The sequence below is a fragment of the Spermophilus citellus genome, assembly GCF_964194105.1.
Source record: "Spermophilus citellus genome assembly, chromosome: 18".
In the NCBI taxonomy this organism is placed as follows: Eukaryota; Metazoa; Chordata; class Mammalia; order Rodentia; family Sciuridae; genus Spermophilus; species Spermophilus citellus.
In genome coordinates this window covers 10,791,722-10,813,708 of record NC_138200.1, presented here as the reverse complement: position 1 = coordinate 10,813,708, position 21,987 = coordinate 10,791,722, and the positions used below count along the sequence as shown (strand labels likewise).

At 48.8% G+C, this 21,987-nt stretch overlaps 1 protein-coding gene and 1 long non-coding RNA gene across 4 annotated transcripts; both read left to right on the top strand.

Moving 5' to 3' along the window:
- The first annotated feature begins 13 nt into the window (after positions 1-13).
- Positions 14-2,250, top strand: BLOC1S3 (biogenesis of lysosomal organelles complex 1 subunit 3). Of its 3 annotated transcripts, none has more exons than XM_081274474.1 (2): positions 14-148; positions 588-2,250. In XM_081274474.1, the coding sequence occupies exon 2, from the start codon at positions 597-599 to the stop codon at positions 1,182-1,184; it is 588 nt and encodes a 195-aa protein (XP_081130600.1). In that variant the 5' UTR covers positions 14-148; positions 588-596; the 3' UTR covers positions 1,185-2,250. The 3 variants fall into 3 exon arrangements, with proteins under 3 accessions (XP_081130600.1, XP_081130599.1, XP_081130601.1); XM_081274473.1 differs by having other exon boundaries at positions 93-192; XM_081274475.1 differs by lacking the exon at positions 14-148 and adding an exon at positions 425-441.
- Positions 2,251-8,367: 6,117 nt separating this feature from the next.
- LOC308638095 lies at positions 8,368-14,275 on the top strand. Its single transcript, XR_014019739.1, has 3 exons — positions 8,368-8,629; positions 13,755-13,927; positions 14,053-14,275. It is a non-coding gene; the product is annotated as an uncharacterized lncRNA (long non-coding RNA).
- The last annotated feature ends 7,712 nt before the right edge of the window (positions 14,276-21,987 follow it).

Below are 21,987 nucleotides of genomic sequence, written 5' to 3'. Positions count from 1 at the left end.
TTTCCTGGTTGGTAGAGAACGACCCCTCGTGACTTGGCCGTCAAATGCCCGCCCAACCCACTCTCTTATTGGTCGGGACTTTAGCCCTCTGTGACGCCGCACTTCCGCCCGATAGGGGATCCAGCCGGCTCGGAGCTCCTGTGACCTGGTATGGCTTTGGGCGATTGTGCTGACCCTTCACCCCCTCCTCGGGTTAGTGTACCGATCCCAGTCCCCTGGACTACCCCCATTTTTTGACTGTCACTGGTTCCTCAGCGACTCATGAGCCCGCGTGCCTTTGGGTCTGAGGCCTGAAGGACTCACCGCCTCCGTTTGGAGGCGAATTCCGGAAGAACTGTTTAGAACTCTAGGAACCGGCCCTAGAGCCTTAGTCGAGCTCGGCCTCAGTTTCCCATCTGTACACTGAAGAGGTTGGGGTCCGTTGCCCCCGTCACCTTCCAGGTAACGGAAGAGGAAACTGAGGCCGCGACAAAGGAAGCATTTGTCCCTAAATCATTAGGAGAACCAGCAGAGGGACTAGGATTCCAGGTTATGCCCTTTTCACGCAGGGGTGCCTCTCACGCGGTGTCTTCGCTTCTCTTTCCTAGCGCCGCGCCATGGCATCCCAGGGTCGTCGGCGGAGGCCGGGGACCGTGGTTCCTGGGGAGGCGGCGGAGACGGACTCGGAGCTCTCTGCGTCCTCGTCGGAGGAGGAGTTGTACCTGGGCCCCTCCGGCCCGTCGCGCGGCCGACCCACGGGGCTGAAGGTAGCCGGGGAGGCTGCAGAGACCGACTCGGACCCGGAGCCGGAGCCTACTGCCGCGCCGAGGGACCTGCCTCCGCTTGTGGTGCAGCGGGACTCGGCAGGGGAGGCCTGGGCCGCCGAGGAAGCCCCGGCCCCCGCCCCCGCGCGCTCGCTGCTACAGCAGCGGCTGGCCGAGAGCCAAGCGCGGCTGCACCACGATGTGGCCGCTGCTGTGAGCGGCGTGTACCGCCGTGCGGGCAGGGACGTGGCCGCCTTGGCTGGGAGACTGGCAGCCGCTCAGGCGACGGGGTTGGCGGCAGCCCACAGCGTGCGTCTGGCGCGCGGGGACCTCTGCGCCCTAGCTGAGCGTTTGGACATCGTGGCTAGCTGCTGTCTGCTGCCGGACATCCGCGGTGTGCCGGGAAGCGAGCCCGAGCAAGACCCGGGACCTCGGGCCTGAGACTCAACTTCCCCACCTGACTGCCTCTTGGGGGTAGGCTTGGCAGCTTTTGTGACATGGCTGTGTCCCAGTACCCTTTGTCTTCCTTTCCGCATCCTAGTGTCACCCTAGGGCTAAACCTGCCCCCGCTGGATAATGCCCTGGTTTTGCCTCATGGCCCTGACCCTGGCCTCTGGTAAATAGCTGCTCTGTGGTGGTCGATTTCCACCCTGTCTCCTGGCTCCTCCTCCTCCTCGGGCTTGGCTCCACCCCTTCAGCCCGCTCTCATCTCCAGAGTCCAGCTGTACCCTTAGGATAGGTTTTGTTTCCTGTTGTTTTTCCTGTCCTGCTTACATTACTTACCTGGTCCTGGAGTTCATGTACTGACTAGTTTCCTTCCTCAGGCCCAAAATGATGCCCCCTCCTGACCCAAAGGGATCCTCCTGCACCAGATCCCCTGGCACGTGGCATCTCCTCCAGACCCAGGAACTCTAGGCCAAGGTGGTGCCCCCTCCTAACTCTCTAGACCTGAAGTGACACCCTTCAGGCACTTGGGCCCAGTTCAGCCCACCATGGTGCTTTTGGTGCAGTAGGGTCCCACTTTTCGCAGGTGTGCTCTCTGTTGGTCCCTGGGTGCTGAAAGTCTGGATTTCTGGCCCAGCTCCTGGGCTGGGGTAGCAGCCTCTGTGTGCACAGTCTGCTTCCTCTTTCAGGCCTGCCTTTGTCCTCAGCACAGTCACTTTTACACCCTTCCCCGCAGCCCTACTCCAAGATCTGAGCCCCAGGATGGAAAGGTGAGGAAGAGCTCTCTATGGTGGACTCATTAAAATCCAAAACATTTTCCAACTTGCTCAGTTTCTCTTCCCCACCCCCCCAGTACCGGCTGGGTGAGTTGGTGATTTCTCTTGAGTTGAGGCCCCCTCTCTAGCCTATTGAAGGTGAAACTGTAATTGGGTTTTTCCCTGATTTTGCATTTATTTGTATTTAATTAATTCAACATACACTTTGGGGTTCCTGAGCTGGGGGTTGCAACAAGCAGTCCCTGACAATATGGGAGACTTACAATCTTCTATAAATAACTGGAGGAACCATAACTTATTGTTCAGTTTCTTTTTTTTCCTAGCATGCTTAGAGCTCTAAAGAAAGAGCAGTGTGGTAAAGGTTTGCTGGCCTCTGCGCAACCTGGTCTGGGGAGGAGTGGTCATTTAGCTTCTCAGAGGAAGTGACCTTGATGTCTGAGCTGAGCCCTGGAGGTGTCCATAAGTGACCTGGGAGTAGAATGGAGAGGAATGCAGACAGCATGTGCAGAGCCCTGAATCAAAAGGGGCGTGTTAACTTTCCTACACTGACAAAATCCCCAAGACCATCAACCTGAGATGAGGAGGAGGATAGGTTTGTTTTGATTAGAGATTCAGAGATTCCAGTCCAAGGCTGCTAGGCCTATTGCCTTGGGCCTGTTGCAAGGTACATCACTTCGGGGAGCGCCTGGGGAAGGGAACTGCTGAATTCAGCTTACCACCACACCCTGCCAGTGGGAGATCCTTGAACCCAAAGGCTTCTGTGGGGCTTTAAAGAGCCTAGCTATCCGGATATGGTGGTGCACACCTATAACCCCAGCTACTTGGGAGGCTGAGGCAGGAGGATCACAAGTTTGAGGCCAACCTGGAAAACTTAGTAAGACCCTATTTCAAAAAAATAAAAAGGACTGGGGATGGCTCAGTGGTAGAGCACCCAAGGGTTCCATCCCCAATATAAAAAAAAAAAATCTGATCTATAGCACCTACTGAGGTATTAGAGGGAATAGAGGGGGTGTAGAGGTGAATGCAGCACCAACAAGAGCCAGGAAGGTAGGCTTCTAAGCCAGGCAGGAATTCTTGCTCTTCACTTAGCAACCAGTAAGCAGAGAAGGACAGAGAATCAACCAGCATCCTCAGCCAAGCTCAGAAGAGAAGGGGCAGTCGATTTCCTGAGCTAGAAGTGCAGAGGTAGCTCAGCTCACACTTATCCTGACAGCATTTGTCAATACTGAGACCCAGGCTCTTGGATTACCATAGCTTCCAGGCTTGCTGTTTGAAGAAAGAAAGAAAGGAATTACCTTTTCAGAATGGTCCAGAAAACTGGAAGAAAGAAAGAAAGGAAGGATTTACCCTTTCAGAATGGTCCAGAAAACTGCATTTATAAAGCATCTCTGGCTCAAATTAGGGAGTCAACATTCAGCTCAGACTGTGTAGCAGCAAAAGGACAGTTGGGTTTCAGCTCAGCCGGAACCTGCAGGAGGATAAGATGGTGAATGAGCAGGGCTGTGAGCTATGTCCTTGGATTTATCCTTGGAGAGATGGTCAAAGACTGAATCAGAAATAACAAAATGCTGAGAAATTCCTGGGGAGACAGAGGGACTCTCCCATACAGTATTCTAATTTTTATTGCTTTGTAACAAATGCCCCAAAACTTAAAGGCTTAAACAGTTGTTCTGTTACACCCAAAGATTCTGTGGGTTGAGGGCTGGGTGTGGTGGTGCAGTCCTGTGATCTCAGTTACTCAGGAGGCTGAGGCAGGAGGATCACAAGTTTGAGGTCAGCCTCAGCAACTTAGACCTTGTCAAAAAAAAGGGCTGGGGATGTAGCTTGATAATAAGAGTGCTTCCCTGTGACGTGTGAGGTCCTGGGTTCGGCACCACACAAGAAAAAAAATATATCCATGGGTTAAGAATTGCAGCAGGGCCCAGCTGGAGGGTCTCCTGCTTCGAGGAGGAAGGGCCAGGCAGACTCTCCTACGGCTGATTCTGTAGAGGTCGTGTTAGACTGTGGTAGTCACCTAGTGCGTGGATTGGCCTGCAGAGTCCCAGGCAGTCGAACTTGGTAGCTGGGCTGGACTAACTCAAAGAGTAGGGGAGTGTCTGCACGTGGTCCGTGGTCCTGGCTGTTTGGCTTGGGCTCATCATGAGAGGCTTGGGCGGCCTCACCCGGCTGCTGGGAACCATCCCTCGGCCAGCTCAGGGCTCCACAGTTGTTTACTTGGCAAACCAAGCAGATGTGGCCATTTCTGACCTGGATTCCAGAGTCCTGCAGCTGCACTGAATTCTATTCGTTGGGAAGTCACTTAGTTCACCCAAGATCCAAGGACAGCTCTTAATGGGAGTCAGAACTGAGAGACTGTTCATCAGCAATGGAGCAAAGGAAACAGCCCAAGTCCGGCTCTCTTGGACCGGGTTCTGGTTGTTGAGAAGGTGCCTGAAGGAACACTGATGTCCATGTCGGGTCTCCCACGGAAGGAAGTGATTATGGGTGGGCCGGGAAGAGGGGTGTTTGTGATGAGGAAGACGTCTGAAGAGATGACCCCGAACAGGATTAGCTCACAGTGGGAGGGAGAACCTCGGGGAAGTACCAGGAGATGGGCTTCCTGACACGGACGGGAAATACAGAGGCAGCTGGAGGAGTGGGGGGGGGGGGGGGGGCGTTTCCCAGGTACAAGCAAGGAAGCCACTGTGGTCTGAACAGGGTTTGGGAGGGGAGTTCGCAGAGACCTGGAGCATAAAGGACCCTGGGGAGGCCCTGGGATCCTGTTCTGAGTGAATGGCAAAGCCACAGATCTGTGTTCCAGCAGAGAAGCGACTTGGCTTTGCATCTGAAAGGACCTTTCTGGCATCTGTAGACCGAAACCAGGAGACTTTCTGTAAGGGGCCAGCTGCTAATATCTTATGCTGCAAATCATGTGGTCTCCATTGAGAGCCTTCACCTCTGCTGTTGCCGAGGGAAAAGAGCCCTGGATGACAGAAATCAATGAGCACGGGTGTGTGACCAAGCCAGGCCTGCTTGGCATACCGTACAGGAGGCCAATCACGAGTTTTGCAGAAGAGTTTATTCACAAGGCAGCCACATGTGGAGACTGGAGAGGACATCTCAAATCTGCCTCCCTGAGGATAAGGTTTGAGAACATCTATGGGAAAGGCAATTAGAGGTGAGGAAGCAATCCGCAGTTCGCTCATGCGCCATCAAATTTCATCAGCCATCACCACCATGGCCCACATGGGAGAGGAGTTTTCTAGACTCTAAAATTGGTAAATTAATTTTTTAGATTTTTTTGGTACTAGGGGTTCAACCCAAGGTTGCTTTACCACTGAGCCACATCCCCAGCCCTTTTTATGTTTTTTAAATTTTTATTTATTTTTTAAATGTTTAAATTTAAATTTATTTAATTTTTAAATGTTTTGTGTATTTTTTTTATGTGATGTTGAGGATGGAACCCAGCACCTCACAAGTGCGAGGGAAGCACTCTATCACTGAGCCACATCCCCAGCCCCTTTTTTAGTTTTTATTTTGAGACAAGGTCTCGATAAGTTGCCCAGGCTGGCCTCAAACTTGGGATCCTCCTGCCTCAGCCTCCCTGTTGCAGCTGGGATTACAAGTGTGCACCACCCTGCCCAGCTTAAAATGGATAATTTTTTTTTTTTTTTTTTTGCCAGGCATGGTGGTACACACCTGTAATCCCAGGGGCTTAGAAGCCTGAGGCAGGAGGATTGCAAGTTTAAGGCCAGCTTCAGCAATTTAGAAAGGCCCTAAGCAACTCAGTGAGATCCTGTGGGTATGGCTCAGTGGCTGAGTGCCCCTGCGTTCAATCCCTAGTGCCAAAAAAAGGAATTTTTAAAGTCAATGAAGTGAGTAAGAGCAGGTGAAATGACTGAAGTGTAGACGGTTGGTTCAGGAGTGTTTTAATAAAACTTCATTTTCAGAAACAAGCAGTGGCTATATTTAACCCTGTGCTACCCACAGAATAGAGGACCAAAATAGAAGGCAGACAGACTAGTTTGAGGACCCTGTAATAAAACTGACCAAGAGGCAATGGACACCTGTACCGGGTGCAGCTGGGGAGGGGAGGAGCCTCCTTGGAAGGGCACCAGGAAGGCAGAGCTCTCAGGACTCACAGGTGAAGCAGCTTGTCCTGGAGAAGCACAACTGTCTACTGGGAGCAGGTTGGGGGCGGAGGGGAGATTACAGATCACAAACAGAAGAATCTAGATGTATTAACTTTGGAAATCTATTAGATATCTACTAAGTACATCAGATGTAGGGCCTGGAGCTAAAGAGAGATTGGTTTTGCAGAAGCACGTTTCCGAGTCTTCCTTTTTGTAGATGGCCCCTTAACCATGGGGTGAGGCTTGGGGGTAGTTCAGTGGAAGAGCACTCGGTCACATGCACAAGGCATTGGGTTCAATCCCTACTGCCACAATAAAGGGTGGGGATGGATGAGGTTCTCTAGGGGTGGGTAGAGATAGAAAAGAAAGTAGGTCTGAGGGCAGTTTTACAGATGGGTCTCCCAAAGCTCCCAGGATAGTGAAGTTGAAGTCTTAGGTTCACTGTTTCAGGGAATGGAAAGGAGACACATCCTCAGTGTATGAGATTAGCATGCCTTTGTGTCCAAATAAGAATTTATAGGCTGCCAAGTATGGTGATGCACACCTGTAATCCCAGCAACTCTGGAGGCTAAGGTAGGAGGATCCCAAGTTTGAAGTCAGCCTCAGCAATTTAGCAAGACCCTGCCTCAAAAAGGGCTAGGCTTGGAGCTCAGTCGCAATGTGTTCCAGTTCAATCCCCAGTATCACATGCACACACACAAAAAAAGAATTTATAGGCTGGCCTCATGGGTAAAGAAGTAGAAAAGACAGAAAAATCTTAAATATATCAATGAAAAAAATCTAGAATTTATATGGATCAAGCTATATTTACCCTAGAAATGCAAAAGGGTTCAAATATTATTCTATTAATATAATTTACCACATTTATAGATTAAAGAAGAAAGAATCCAAGATCATATATGACAAGAAAGCATTTAAGGGCTGGAGATGTGGCTCAAGCGGTAGCGCGCTCGCCTGGCATGCGTGCGGCCCGGGTTCGATCCTCAGCACCACATACCAACGAAGATGTTGTGTCCACCGAGAACTAAAAAATATATTAAAAAAAAAAAAAGAAAGCATTTAATAAAATGTAGCTCATGAATAGAAAGAAATTTTTTTTAAACTTTTTTTATGTTACTGGGGATGGAACCCAGAATCTTACACTTTCCACCATTGAACTCTGTTGCCAGCCCTCCAAAAAATGTCTTTAAAAGCAGATAGGGTAACTGATGTGACACAGCAATCTGTATACATGGTAAAAATGGGAGTTCATAACCCACTTGAATCAATCTGTGAAATATGGTATATTAAGAACTATGTAATGTTTTGAACAACCAACAATAAAATAAAAATAAAAATTAAAAAAAAAAGCAGATAGGGCTAGATGGGGACCTCCCTAACCTGATAAAGGATATTTATCAAACAAAAACATTGGAAGTATTCCTTTTTTATTTTATTTTTAATATTTATTTTATGTTTTAGTACTGAAGATTGAACCCATGGGCACTCTACCACTGAGCTACATCCTCAGCCCTTTTACTTTTTTATTTTGAGACAGGGTCTTACTAAGTTGCCCAGGCTGACCTCCAACTTTCGAATCCTCCTTCCTCAGCCTCCCAAGCCCTGAGATTAGAGGTGTGCATGTGTCAGCATGCCCAGCAGCAGTATCCCTTTGTTTTCAAAATCAGGAAGGAAATAAAGATGTCCATCATTATCATATTTATCCCATTCAGATGGTCCCTGACATGGTTTTACTTTGTGGTTTTTCAACTTTATAATGGCACGAAGGCAAAATGCTCTCTGTAGAAACCATTCTTAGAATTTTGGATTTGAGCTTTTCCCCAGGCTAGCAATATGCAGCTGGATCTCTGATCCTTCCTCCATCTGAAGCTTCTCAGAATGTCTCACATAATAAAGTTGAGTTGACGTGGGGAGAACACCATGTCTAGTGTCCAATCCCTGTTACAGGCAAGGGTCCAGTTAATGGCTCTGGAGGAAAGATTCCCATGAGCAGCTGATGGGAAAGAGTTGCAAAACAGGGAGAGAGAAACATAATTAGAAAAAAAGTAAAAACGCAGAAAAGAGCAGATTTAAGGAAATGTCCCCACGTTCTTTTAAATCAGCCTTCCAACCCTGGGGAAGGTAGCTAATAAGATGGCGAGCCTCAGGTGTTCGGTGGAGGGCGTTCAGCTGCTCTTTTCATTGGAGTAAGTTACATGTTATTGCTTGATGTGATTCACCTAGAAGCCGCATTTTCCATCAATGAATCGACAGTCTCCTTGTGCTAGGCAGTTGGTACCAGGGTCTAGGCACATAGAAGGTAAGAACTGTTAACTTTTCTTTGTGACTTTGAAAAATTTTTTTTAGTTGTAGATGGACACAATACCTTTATTTTACTTATTTTCATGTGGTGCTGAGTACCGAATCCAGTGCCTCACACATGGCAGGAAGCGTTCAACCACTGAGTCATGACCCCAGCCTCAAGAACTGTGAACTTTTGATTGGAGTGAGGCCGGGTTTCCATGGCATTATCAACACATTATCACCCAAGAATGGGAAGCTGTACTCCCCGAAGGTATAATATGTCAAAATACATGCTACTGTCACCTTTATTTAAAAAGAACAAATAAAAATGCGTTACCAGGGCTGGGGTTGTGACTCAGTGGTAGAGCACCTGCCTTACACATGTAAGTCACTGGGTTCAATTGTCAGAACCACATATAAATAAATCAATAAAATAAAGATCCACCAATAACTAAGAATATATTTTAAAAATATGTTATCATATTTTTGATACCATATCAGTGGCTGCCAGGCACTGTGGCGCACACCTGCAATTCCAGCGACTCGGGAGGCTGAGGCAGGAGAATCCCAAGTTCAAAACCAGGCTCAGCAATTTTAGAGAGGCCCTATGCAACAAAGAACCTGCCTCAAAATAAAACATAAAAAAAGTCTGGGGTTGTGGCTCAGTGGTAAAAGCACCCCTGGGTTCAATTCCTAGTATACCTCCAAAATGTAATCAACATGGTTACATTACAGTAACGTAATGGAATGTGACTTTTCTTTTTTCTTTTTGTTTTTTTGAGAATTTTAAAAATTTGTTCTTAGTTCTACACGACAGCAGAATGTATTTTGACCTATTATGCGTACATAGGTATAACTCCCTATTCTTGTGGTTGTATGTGATGTGGAGTTACAATGGTCAAATTTCTGATCACCTCTTCTAAACCATAAGTTCTGAAATTTGGGAATAAAGTCCTCTCTTGCCAGCGACCTGAGCAGATGAGATGAACTGGGTTTCAAAGAGCTGGCCGCAACATGAAGCTAAGAAAATGGCGAAAAATCACATGATACAGAGAGTAGTTCTTAAACTAGGGGTAAGGGTGGGACAGCTCTGCGACCTTAATGTCCAGCTTCCACGCTGGAAAGAGAGTGTGAACCCGGAATCTCTTTATTTTTATAGGGGGACCAACAAAGGAGTTCTGATAAAATGTTCTTCACCAAATAAGGCAGGTCAATAAGGCTTCAAGGGTGGAGTCTTGCTTGGTGGTGTCTTGTGGTCAGCAGGTTAATTGACATCTTGGCGAGTCACACCGTCTCAGTGCTGCATCTTGGTGCTGCGTGGGATCACAGGCCCAGCTGGAGGGGAGGCACACCTGCGTTCACTCCCTGCCAGGGAGCCCGCAGTGCCAGGCCTGCCCCTCCAATGGCCTCACACACACAGCCCGCAGACGGCTCGTGACAGTCCTCAACGCTGAAAAGAACTCCTAATGGTGACATACAAGTGGATTTTCAAAGTAATCTCCTTTGTCTGGCACGACCTTACCAATGAGGGAGCCTGAATTTATTATTTAACTGACATTTAAGGAGGAGCACGTGGTGACAGGTGGAGCCAGGTAGCAGACCATTTATGTGGGTAGACTTTATATACTTAATTGACACATTTAAAAAAAAAAATGGGCTGGGGCTGGGACTCAGTGGCAGAGCGCTTGCCTAGCAGGTGTGGGGCCCTGGGTTTGATCCTCAGCACCACATAAAAAAATAAAGGCACGCTGTCCATCTACAACTAAAAAAAACAAGGTGGGTGCGGTGGTGCATACCTATAATCCAAGGCACTCAAAAGGCTGAGGGCAGGAGGATCTAAAGTTCAAGGCCAGCCTGGACAATTTAGCAAAACCCTGTCTCAAATTGAAAAGGGGGAAGGGGGGGAGCTCTGCGTGAGACCCTGGTTCCATCCCCAGCACAGAAATAAGTAATCAATGTTTGCGGTCCAGGCCAGAGTGAAACCTGAGATTACCCCAGTTTAGGGGATTTCAAGACCGACCTTTGTCACTAGCCCTGTTGGCAGCCTCAGCCTCCATTCTCCATGCTCCTGTCAGCCTAATGGCAGGATAGCTTGCAGAGCGTCTGACAGGAGGCCTGCCCAGGCCTCGGCACCTCTGAGGTGTGGCTGCTGCCTGACCAAGTTAGCCTGGACCAGGCGCAACTGTGGGCAGCCTCACCACGGAGGAGCAGACCCAACAGCAGGACAGGTTGCACGAGGTGGAGGGAGGACCAACCAGAGCATTTAGCTGTCTGGCCAGTGTTGTGGTCATAAATGTTAGTGCTGAGTCACTTGTGTCCTAGTGAGAGTGGGAGAATGCTGCCTGGGGATCAAACCACAGGGTTTGGTTATAACAGCATCGTATTTTGTTAGCCAGGAAAGGCCCCATACCATGCCTAGTTTTTTGTTTTTTGTTTTAAGTAGCAGGAATTAAAACCAGGGGCCCTCAACCCCTGAATCACATCCCCAGCCCTTTTTATATTTTATTTTGAGACAGGGTCTCACTAAGTTGCTTACGGCCTAAGTCGCTGGCCTTGAACTTGTGATCCTCCTGCCTCAGCCTCCCGAGCTGCTGGTATTACAGGTGTTTGCCACCACGCCTGTCCATGCCTATTTTTGACAAAAGTTCCTTCCCACCCATCTTACCTGTGCAGGATTCTCTGTGGGCTTCCCTGGAAGTTCACTGAGGCCCCATTAACTCAGAAGAGGGTTTTCTTGGGCTGGGGCTGTGGCTCTGTGGTAGAGCACTTGCCTAGCATGTGTGGGGCCCTGGGTTCAGTCCTCACCACCACGTAATGATAAGTAAAGGTATTGATAAGTAAAGGTATTGTGTCCATCTACAACTAAAAGTATTTTTTTTAAAAAAAGATAGTGTCCACCTATAACTAAAAAATAAATATTTGAAAAAAAAAAAGAAGAGGGTTTTCTTTGGGGTTGTAGACACCACATCTTGCCCATCCACCCTCCGTGCTTGGTCCATCAGGTGCTCACTTTGGCAGGAAAAAAAAACCAGTTCCGGTTCCTTTTGCCCTGTTAGATGTGGACAGCCTGGGCAAGTACGCCCGTCAGTGGACATGACCATGTCCGGGAAATGGGCACAAGGCCATGAGGGCTTTCAGAAAAGCAGGAAGGATCAGTGACAGCAAGATGGAGCTTCCAAGATAGGCCACACGAATGTGAGCGCCAACGGGCTGTGACATCCATCATCCCCCTGGCCACCAGGACTTAAAGAGAGTCCATAGTAGAAGGTCAGAAGGAGAAGGGGACACATGGACAGAAGCAGTTTCCAATCTACTTTTTTTTTTTTTAAGAATTTAACTTTTTTTTATTTGTTGTTTTTTTATGTGGTGCCGAGGATTGAACCCGGGTCTCAGCAGTGCTAGGCAAGCGCTCCACCACCGAGCCCCGACCCCACCTCCAGTCTGCTTCTTAATAGATGGGAGAAAAGGGGAAGTTTTTGTTTAAAAGGTCAAAGGAGTTTGGCCCTGTCCTTCCACTAGGAGGGGGTCCTAGGGGAGAGGAAAAGTAGAGGCAGATGAAGATGAAGGTGTTTTGTTGTTTTTTTTCTGGTGCTGGGGATGGAGCCCAGGACTTGCCTGCTAAGTGCTCTACTGAGCTGACTCCCCAACCCCGAGATGGAGACCTTGGGAATAATCTGCCAATTTTACGGCTTCAGGAACTTGGGAACAGACTCTGTGAGACCATCTGCAGGGCTGGCCTTCCAAGCACCCTGCGGATGGTGAGCTGCGTCCAACTTGACCCAGCTCCTAGGAGTCCAGAGGGATATTTTATTTAATGGCAGCATTGATGGTCAGTGATACTTCATAAAATCTGTCTTAGCAAGGGGACAGGGAGAATTTTTTCAAACAACTTTGAAGGGCACTTGACCTCCTGGTGAAAAGGGACACCAAGGCTTGTCAGTGGGGGCCAAGCATCTGTTACCTGTGGATGATGCTCCAGGTACCTCAGAACCATCAGAGCGCTCAGTCACGTTTCCATAATACTCAGTGAGTCCAGGAAGGGCAGGCTTAGAGGTGTCAGGCACAGGGTACAGGAATCCACATCTCCTATTTGAAGTATGCCAGATTTTTTTTTTTTTTTTTTTTTTGGCAGAGTAGCAAGGGCTACATTCAAACCATGAAGTGAACCACTGTTACGTTTCCCATCTGTCAATTTCTACATTCCATTTCTATGGAAAAATGGGCATGACATCTCCAGGCCACTTCCTGGTGAAAGAGGGTGAATTTGGGAGAAGTAACCCAAAGTCCTTGTACTCTGTCAGGTGGGATGTGGACAGTGAAGGGTGTTCAGCGTCAGAGCAGTCCAGAGATCCACAGTGGCCGATGGCAGGTGACTGGACAAGGCATACTTAGGGCAGGGACTTAAAGTCCTTTTCATGTCAAAAGGTTCCTGTTCTGCCAGGCACAGTGGCACACACTTGTAATCCTAGCCATGCAGGAGGCTGAGGCAGGAGGATTGCAGGTTCAAGGTCAGCCTCAGCAACTTAACAAGTCTCTTTCTTGAAAATAAAATAAGAGGGGCTGGATTGTGGCTCAGCAGCAGAGCGCTCGCCTCACATGGGCAGGACCAAGGTTTGATCCTCAGCACCACATAAAAAATAAAGGCATTGTGTTGTGTCCATCTACACCTAAAATAAATAAATAAATTAATTAATTAATTAATTAATTAATTAATTAATTAATTAAAATAAGAGCTAGGGACTTAGCTCTGTGGTAAAGTGACCCCGGGATCAATCTCCAGCACTCCCCCCAACAAAAAAAATAAGTTTATGTACCATTTGCCCTGATGATCAAGGACAGTTTTGAGTATGATTTACATTTATTTATTTTGTAGTACTGGGAATTAAACCAAGGAACTCTACCACCTAGCTATATCCCAGCCCTTATTTTGAAAAGGGTTGAAAGAGGGTTGCTAAATTGCTGAGGCTGGCCTCAAACTTTCTTCCCTCCTGACTAAGCCTCCTGAGTAGTTGGGATTATAGACAGGCTCTGCCAGGCAAACAAGTGGGCTTTTTTGTTCTTGTTGTTGTTTGGCTGTTCCTTGGTCCAATTTAACCCACAGAGGATTTGGATCTATAAAATCCGTTTGGCTGGGGGAAAAGGGGAGAGCAGGAGAGGGCAGAAAGGAGGGTGGAGATGACGGAAGTATGATATATGCATGTATTAAAGTGCCACAGTGAGACCTGTTAATTCATGCAATTAATATGTGTTAATAGCTATAATTTAAAAAAAAAAAAAGAAAAAAAAATCCATCCAGAAGGTCACAAGAGGCAGACACAGCTGTGTTAGTGGCCCAGCATGGGAAGCTGGAGGCAAGTGGGAGCCCAGAGTTAAATAACTGCCTCTGTCAATTACAGTGGCAGCTGGAGCCACCACGTGCCGCATAGGGTCATGCCTGCCGCCACAGGGCCCAGCTGACCTGAAAAATCTGCTCTAGAACACATCCGAGAGGCTACAGCTCTTCCAAGGATACCTGCAGCAGCCCCATTATTTTCGTGGCAATACAGGTGAACAAGGTTGTCACAATCAGGTAAGCTGAGAGCAGAGTAGAGAGACAGTGCCAATTTTTTTTTTCCCAGCACTGGGGATTGAACTCTGGGTCAGTCTACCACTGAGCTCCATCCTCAGCCCTTTTTATTTTTATTTTTGACACAGGGTCACTTTCTGCTGCCCAGGCTGTTCCTGAGCTCCTGGACTCAAGCAATCTGGCTTCAGCCTCTAGAGTTGCTGGGACTACAGGTGTGCCCGGCTGTCCCCAGCTACTGGTGCATTTTTCTGGTTGCCTTTTCAAGAGAGCCTAACAAAATCTTAATCCATTGAGCTGTCAACAAGCTATCAAGTTCTCGGATGTGTAACTCCAGCCTCACATAAAAGTTAGTATTTGCTAGACCGCAGCAGACATTCCTGAGGATTTTCTTTGCCTTGGCCGATTCTTCTCTTACACAACAGCTTCCTTCCCTCAAAACCTCAGAAAACATCCTCCCCTGCTCCTTACACTCACAAAGAATTTCTGCCGTCCCCAAATGAGGAGTTTCTCTACTGGTGACAATATTGCATGATAAAAAAAATTAAATAGTAAAATTCTATGATATATATTTTTTGCCACAGCAGTAATAATAATAAAACATGAAGAACAACTGGAGGGAAAAGTGAGAAAGAATTTGTAAGGGAGGTTGAGAAGTACAGTCACAGGGGGAAGCAAAGGCCACTGGAAGGACTTTTTCAGCCTGAGCCGAAAATCTGTAGGAGGCATTTTTGGTTTACATACATAAACTCCTTTGTGATTGTAGTCCCAGACACTAGGGAGGCTGAGGCAGGAGTTCAGAGCCAGCCTCAGCAAAAGCGAGGCACTAAGCCACTCAGTGAGACCCTGTCTCTAAATAAAATACAAAATAGGGCTGGGGACGTGGCTCAGTGGCCGAGTGCCCCTGAGTTCAATCCCTGGTAACCCGCCTAAAAAAAGAAAGAAAGAAACAGGACTCCTTAGGTTGGTTGGATTCACCAACCAGCTCGCGAGGCCCTTGGCGGACCCTCGCCCACCCAGCGCCCAGGTCCTGGGCAAGGAGACTGCAGGGGGCGGCGCGAGGGCGGGTGGGCGTGGTCTGGGCTTTGGAATGGGGCGTGGCTAGAGTGAGGGGCGGGGCTGAATGCTAGCCGGGCTGTGAGAGCAGGCCAGCTGATCATCAGTGATGATAACCTGCTAGTCCGCCCGGGGGCGGAGTCCACGTCAACCCGATGCCCCAGGCACGCAGGGCCGCCCGTGGCCATGGACAGGTGGGGAGTGATAGGGGTGGGGTTGTAGAACCGAAGACAGATGAGTGCCCCCCTGAGGGCGGGGGCGAAGGGACTGCTGGAGGCAGGGGAGGTGAAGGCTGGTGCGGCCAGGGTACGGGAGGAATGAAGTCTCTGAACCTGTGCAGATGAGGGAGCAGGTGTCAGCGTGCCAGATGCGGTGAGAGCACGGGGCGAGGGTCAGGTCCGGGATGCAGAGCCGAGGAACCCGCAGAGGGCCGGATCTGGGGTGGACGGAGGTTGGCCCAGGACACCGGGCAGGGCCCCTGAGGAGGAAGCTGCCCCTTCCTGCCCTCCTCCTGTTCTCTCCCACAGTGATAACGGGAGCCACAGCGGCATGGGTAAGGCCTGCGCACCCGAAGTTGGGGGGCAACTTGCAGAGGGTGACAGCTTCTCTTCTGGTCTGTTTGTCCTTAGGTGCCCCGTAGATTGGAAGGCTACTCCCTCAGGAAGCCTTCCTTCAGTGTCCCCTTTCCCCCACCTTGGGGACAGTGTTTCCACTGGTTTTCTAGCTTCCTATCAGTCCTCTCATTATCACTCTGATTCACTCCTTCAAAACATACTTATTGGCCACCGACTCTGTGCCAGGCATCTTCTAGGTACAGAAGGGGATGGAGCCGTGAACCAAACTGGTTTTTTAAAAATCAAAAGAGGAAAGGGAGGCAGGTGTAAACACGATAAAGCACGTTCTGTCAAAAAGTGCAAACAGTTAAGGAGAAAAATCAGGAAAGGAGGTCAAAGAGTCCTGGGGATGTAGTTTCTTTTTTTTAGGTGCTGGGAGTTGAACCCAGGACCTTGTGCATTCCAACCTCATCCTCTACCACTGAACTACACCCCCAGCCCCCGAGTTCCAATTTTTATCTACTTTCATCAGAGAGGCTCTCACTGAGAAAACTCTGAAGGAGGTGAGGGAGGGAGTCATGCAGACAATTGAGAGCAGGGAGTTCAAGGGTGAAGATGAAGGCAGCTGCAAAGGCCCTGAGGCAGGGAGCATGGCTTATTGGAGAAGCCGGGAAGGTGCTTGCCCATTGTGGCTTTATCAAAGTGACAGGAAGGAGACTGCTAGGAGATGGCAACTGAAATACTCCTTCAGGGCTGGTCTTGGGGAATCTGGTGGGTCATTGTGGAGACTGTAATGTTTATTGAGTGACATAGGGTCATAAGGGGTTTCTGAGCAGAAGAGGTAATTCCATAAGGGGTGAGGGTGAAAACAGGGAGATTAGATTAAGAGGCTCTTACAATTTCCAAGCAAGAGATGTTGGTGACTTTGACCAAGGGGATCACAGTCAAGGTACAAGTGATGTTTAGATTATGGATATACTTTTAAAGTAGAGCTGATGAGATTTACCAAGACATCAAACGGGCATGTGAGTACAAGGTTTTAACCTTATAACCTGAAATATACCTAGACTCACTTTTTGATTCTGTATCATGTCTAACATTTCTTAAGTCGATTTCTTGAAATTGTCTATATAACCAATCATGTCATCTGTGAACAGTTTTCCTTTCAAATCTGCATACCTTTTATTTCTTTTTCTTGTCTTATTGCACTAGCAAGAAACTTCAGTATGATTTTAAAGAGGATTATAGAGTGAACAACCTTTCCCTGATCCTGATCTTAGGGGGTACAGCATTCAGTCTTTAGCCATTAAGTATCATGTTAGCAGTGCTTTTGTTCTCTTGTAATTCATTTGTTCAGGTAGATTTATTGCACATTTGTGGTGCTGGGGATGGATCCCAGGGGTGGCACATGTTAGGCAAGTGCTCTACCATTGAGCTACATTCCCAGCCCTTGAAATTTTGTACAATTTGACCAGCATGTCCCTCACCTTCCTGTCCCTTAGCCTCTGGTAACCACCAGTCTACTCTTTAATTGCATGAGTCAACATTTTTAGATTCCCCACATAAGCAAGATCATGCAGTATTTGGTTTTCTATGCCTGGCTTATTTTAAGAAATGTTTTCTAGATTCGTCCATGTTGATGCAGATGACAGGATTTCCTTATTTGTAAGGCTGCGTGGTATTCCATTGTGTATATGTACCACGTTTTCTGTTTCCACTGCTAGACATTTGAGTTGATTCTGTATCGTGTCTGTTGTGGATAATGCTGCCACAAAGACGGTGATGCAGATGGCTCTTGGACATTCTGATTTCACTTTATTTTCAGCACACCCAGTGGTGGGATTTCTGGATCTGACTGTTTTTTTCAAGTGTTGAATCCGCCCAGCATTTCTGTGACAAATCTCGCCCATTCCCAACCTCTTTTCCTTTCTACACATGGCTGGGCTTGATTTACTAATATTTTATTGAAGAGTTTTACGTGTATGCTCACGGGGGATATCGATTTGCAGGTTTTTTCTCGTGATATCTTTCCTTGACATTGACATTGAGATAATCCTGACCTTATAAAATAAATGGCTCCAAAGGGTTTGACCAGAACACTTCAGACGGAGCTGCCATTTGTACAACAGAAAAGGACTGGGGAGGAGCAGGTTTGGGGGAAAGAGGGTGAGCCTAGGTTTGGAGAAACGTGTCCTTGGGGACACAGCCCTGAAGTTCAGGGGGGGAAGCTCAAGTTGGAGATGGAGATTTAGGCATTGTCAATATGTCAATGACATTTAAAGTCAAAAGACTAGATGAGAAGACTGTGGGGACAGAGACATGGGAGAAGCACAGTCCAGGTCATCCCTAGAGTTCCCAGAACTAAAAGATCTGAGAAAGGAGCAAGAGGAAAACCGGAAGCAGAAAGTGCCGGGTTTCTGTTCTCATGACTAAAAGGCTCAGGGGTCACTCCAGGGGAACTGGGCTGACTGGGCTGCAGGAAATAACCACACAAGAGCCACAAAGACCTTTGTCTTTGGGGTCACTGTGATCCTCCTCTGACCTTAAGGGTCCACAGGAAGAGAGAGAGAGGGAGCACGTGCTGACCCCTTTTACTGAGGAGAAGCTATTCAAATGAGGCCAGGGGTCAGGTTTCAGGGGGATGAGTCTATCTTCATGATGTCCACTGTCAGCAGGTGGACTGACACCTGGGTAGGCCACACCCAAGGGCACAGTAAGAGGAGGGGACACACACAAGGCACTTCCATGGAAGATTCTATCCTAAACAGGGCAAGGGGTAATATCACAAAGGAACAGTTGAGCATAGCTTCACCCATGGGGCTGTAGCAAGACACACCCATGCACGAGACACCAACCCTGGAACAAAGAAGGGTGGGGAAAGCTCTGCCACATTTCTGTGACTGAGCACCTCAGCACCCAGCCAGGGAGTGTGACTCAGTCACGTGTGAGGTTGGTCTCCCACAAGAAAGTTTAAAATTTATTGTATTTTATGTTTTGGGAGTAATGATTGAACCCAGGGGTGCTCTACCACTGAGCTACATCCACAGACTTTTTATCTTTTATTTTGAGACAGGGTCTCACTAAGTTGTGTAGGGTCTTGCTAAATTGCTGAGTCTTGCAAGTTGTATTCCTGAGTCACTGGGATTACAGGTGTGCGCCCCACCTCATTCCACATGTATTTACTAACTATGTCTCAAGAGAAAGGACAGTCTAGGCAAAAGGAACAGCATGTGCAAAGGCTCAGAGGCAGGAAAATCCAAGGGTGCTTATGGGAACTAGGTCAGTTGTCTGCTCTTCCTGGTGCTCCCATGGAGTACCACTGACAGGAGATGCAGCTGAAGACCCAGGCAGGAGCCAAGACATGCAGGGCCAGAATGAGGGGCATTGTTTTGCCTCAAGAGCCCTGGGGAGCCATGGAGTATTCTGAGCAGGAGAGGTACTGGGGCTGCTGAGCGGAGAGTACCCAGGTGAGCCTCCGTCTGCCATAGTTACCTTAGTACCTCCCAGGAAAGAACAGGTGCTCACGAGACATAAATGAGTGGATTTTTCTATCATTGAGAATATAAACCGATGTCTGTCTTCACTTGGACACAGGAGGCCCCATGGGCTCCTAGACTCTGTGCACTTGGGCCAGTGACCCTGGACTCCAACTGTCCCGAAGCTGCCGCCTGCCACATGCCTTCCTGGAAGACCTTCCTCAGTGTGCCCTGGGCGGGTGCTGGTTTTCTCTTTTGTTCAGCGGTGTCCCCAGGGCCTGTAACGCCAGTAACCTCGAAGGTGGGACACGTCAGTGCTGGATCAAGGTGGCTCTCAGGCAGGGCTGTGCATCCTCCTCCAGGTGAAACCTGAGCCAACTGGAGCCGGAGGGGCCTGGCTGGAAAGTTCCAGGATGGGGTTGAGCGGGGACAGGATCCCCGGCTGAGACAGGATCCTGGGCTGGGCAGGAGGTCGTGGCGGATGCCCAGCCAACAGTGGAGTTGGTGACTGAGGCACAGGTGGAGCTAGGGTCAGGGGAAGGGGCTGGGGCTGGACAGGGGCTGGACAGAAGCCGGTCAGGACCAGGGCTCAGGCCTTCACCCTCCAGTCCCCGCCCTTTCCAGAGCAACTTTGTGGCAGGATTATCAAGGATCCCCAGGGGATTGAGGGGTCTATAGGGCCAGGAGACGGAAGGCCTGTGTGTGTCCCTGGACACATGTGCCGCTGAGCCCCCTGCGCACACTGACCTCAGCCTTCTGAGCTTGCCCTCCCACTGCCCCACTCAGTCTCCCCGGGACTGTTAGAGGGACACAGTATGTCCCCCCTCGCTCAGTGAGGGATGCACAGAGGCAGGGAGGCACAATGACTTATCAACTGTACAGCGCCTCTCGCTCACTCTTTACCGCCCTCTGTTGGAAAACCCACGGAATAGCCGGGCATCCTTAGAACACGGTGCTCTATTGCCTTCTACTGGAAAAGTGTCCTAACAGCTGTAAATCAAGGTCTGGGATATGCATGAGGGTCCCTTGGATGAGGCGCCCTTCTGCAGTGTCCATCGGGCACAAGTGTTCAAGTGGATCTTGTGCTAACTTTAAAGAATTACCTTCATGGGAAAACCAGTGCTGCCTTTCTGAGCATGTGGATTATTAAAAAAAAAAAAAGTGTATGTGTGTGTGTGTGTGTGTGTGTGTGTATTTGTTTATGGTAGTGGGGATTGAACCCAAAGGGTTTCTACCACTGAGCTTCATCTCAATCCCTATTAATTAATGCATTTTAAAAAATTGAGACAGGGAGTTGGATACAGTGGTGCACATCTGTGATCCCAGCAGCCTGGGAGGCTGATGCAGGAGGATTGCAAGTTCAAAGCCTCAGCAATTTAGAGAGGTTCTAAGCAACTTAGTGAGACCTGGTCTCAAAATAAAACAAGAAGGACTGGAGATGTGGCTTGGCGATTAAACAACCCTGGGTTCAATCCCCACTAAGAGAGAGAGAGAGAGAGAGAGAGAGAGAGAGAGAGAAGAAGAAGAAAAGAAGAAGAAGAAGAAGAAGAAGAAGAAGAAGAAGAAGAAGAAGAAGAAGAAGAAAGTGGAAAACAGCCTGCCCCCTCCAATCCTATTTCTCCAAAATGGCCCCTAATTAAACATGTGGCAGGTATTTTTTCCTCTATGCATATGGAAGCATGTTGATTTTTTTTTAAGAAAGAGTGAGAGTGAGAGAGAGAGAGAGAATTTTTTAATATTTATTTTTTAGTTCTTGGTGGACACAACATCCTTGTTTGTATGTGGTGCTGAGGATCGAACCCGGGCCACACGCATGCCAGGCGAGCACGCTACCGCTTGAGCCACATCCCCAGCCCCAATGTTGATGATTTTTTAAAAATCCAGAATAAAATTTAATTTTCTGCAGCTTTGCCTTTTTCTAGTAGGCATGTGTCTTGGGGAACATTCTAATCTTGTAAAACACTAGGCCACTCATTGTTGTTACTGTCCCACAGTGACCTGTCTATTAGCTCCGCTGCTCATCTCATCATTCCCCTGTTGGTGAGTTGCCAGGGGTTCCCTATTATTTGTGCCTACCAACGCCAACACCAGGAATAGCTTCAAGTGTTTGTTGTCCACGTGTGTGAGTATCTTGCAGAGGAACACATTTCCTGAACTGGACTTGATAGGCCAAAGCAGGTATGTGTCTTTTAAATTCTACTAGGTACTATTTTTTAAAAACACATTCTAAAGTTTTAAATAAGAAAACGTGGGAGGTGTGGGGCAGCTGGTGAGGACAGGAAATGGTTGGTCCCATTTTCTTCCCCAGAGCATCTCAGACACTGCAAACTGCAACATGATGCCCACGGTCCAGGCGAGTCTGGGCCAGCAGGGGCTGCGCACAGGGCAGTGGCTCCTGCCACTGTGGGTGGTCCCCAGGATCCTCTTCTGGCATTGAAGGTTATGTAGGAAAGTACTGAAGTGGGGGGATCGTGTTCCACCTGAGGGGGGCTATTCTAGGCTCGATAGACATCGGAGACACAGTACAGAGCAAGTCAGATTTCTTTGCTTTTTTTTTTTTTTTTTTTTTAAGAGATAGGGAAGCTGGGAGCCCTTGCGAGCCGTGGAGTGTTATAGGATGAGACAAATATGGGGCAAAGTGTTCAAAAGAAACGTGACAGGGGTGGCAGTCCAGCAGGAGGCAGTGGAGGGTGTCAGAGAGATGCAGTGACCCCAAGGCTTCTTGCAGGAGGCGTGGTCTCACCTGAGGCGGGGCCTCAAGGGCGGAGCCGCAAGGTGGGCCTCGGGGGCGGGGCTCGGGGCAGGTCTGGGGGCGGGGCCTCTGGAGGGGCTTGGGGCGGGGCTTCGGGCCCTCGGACCTCAGCCGCGCCCAGGGCAGGTTGCAGGGCACCACGGAGTGCCGGCAGGAGCAGGGCGGACTTTCCTTCGCCAGCCCCGAGCCCCGCGTTGGGCTTCACAAATGTCACCTGACAACCCGGCG

What these genes read in the sequence shown, in the direction of transcription:
- BLOC1S3 (XM_081274473.1), top strand. Translation starts at nt 151, where the DNA reads ATGGCTTTGGGCGATTGTGCTGACCCTTCACCCCCTCCTCGG. An exon ending in ACCCTTCACCCCCTCCTCGG is followed by an intron (nt 193 to 587) that starts GTTAGTGTACCG and finishes TCTCTTTCCTAG; the next exon opens with CGCCGCGCCATGGCATCCCA.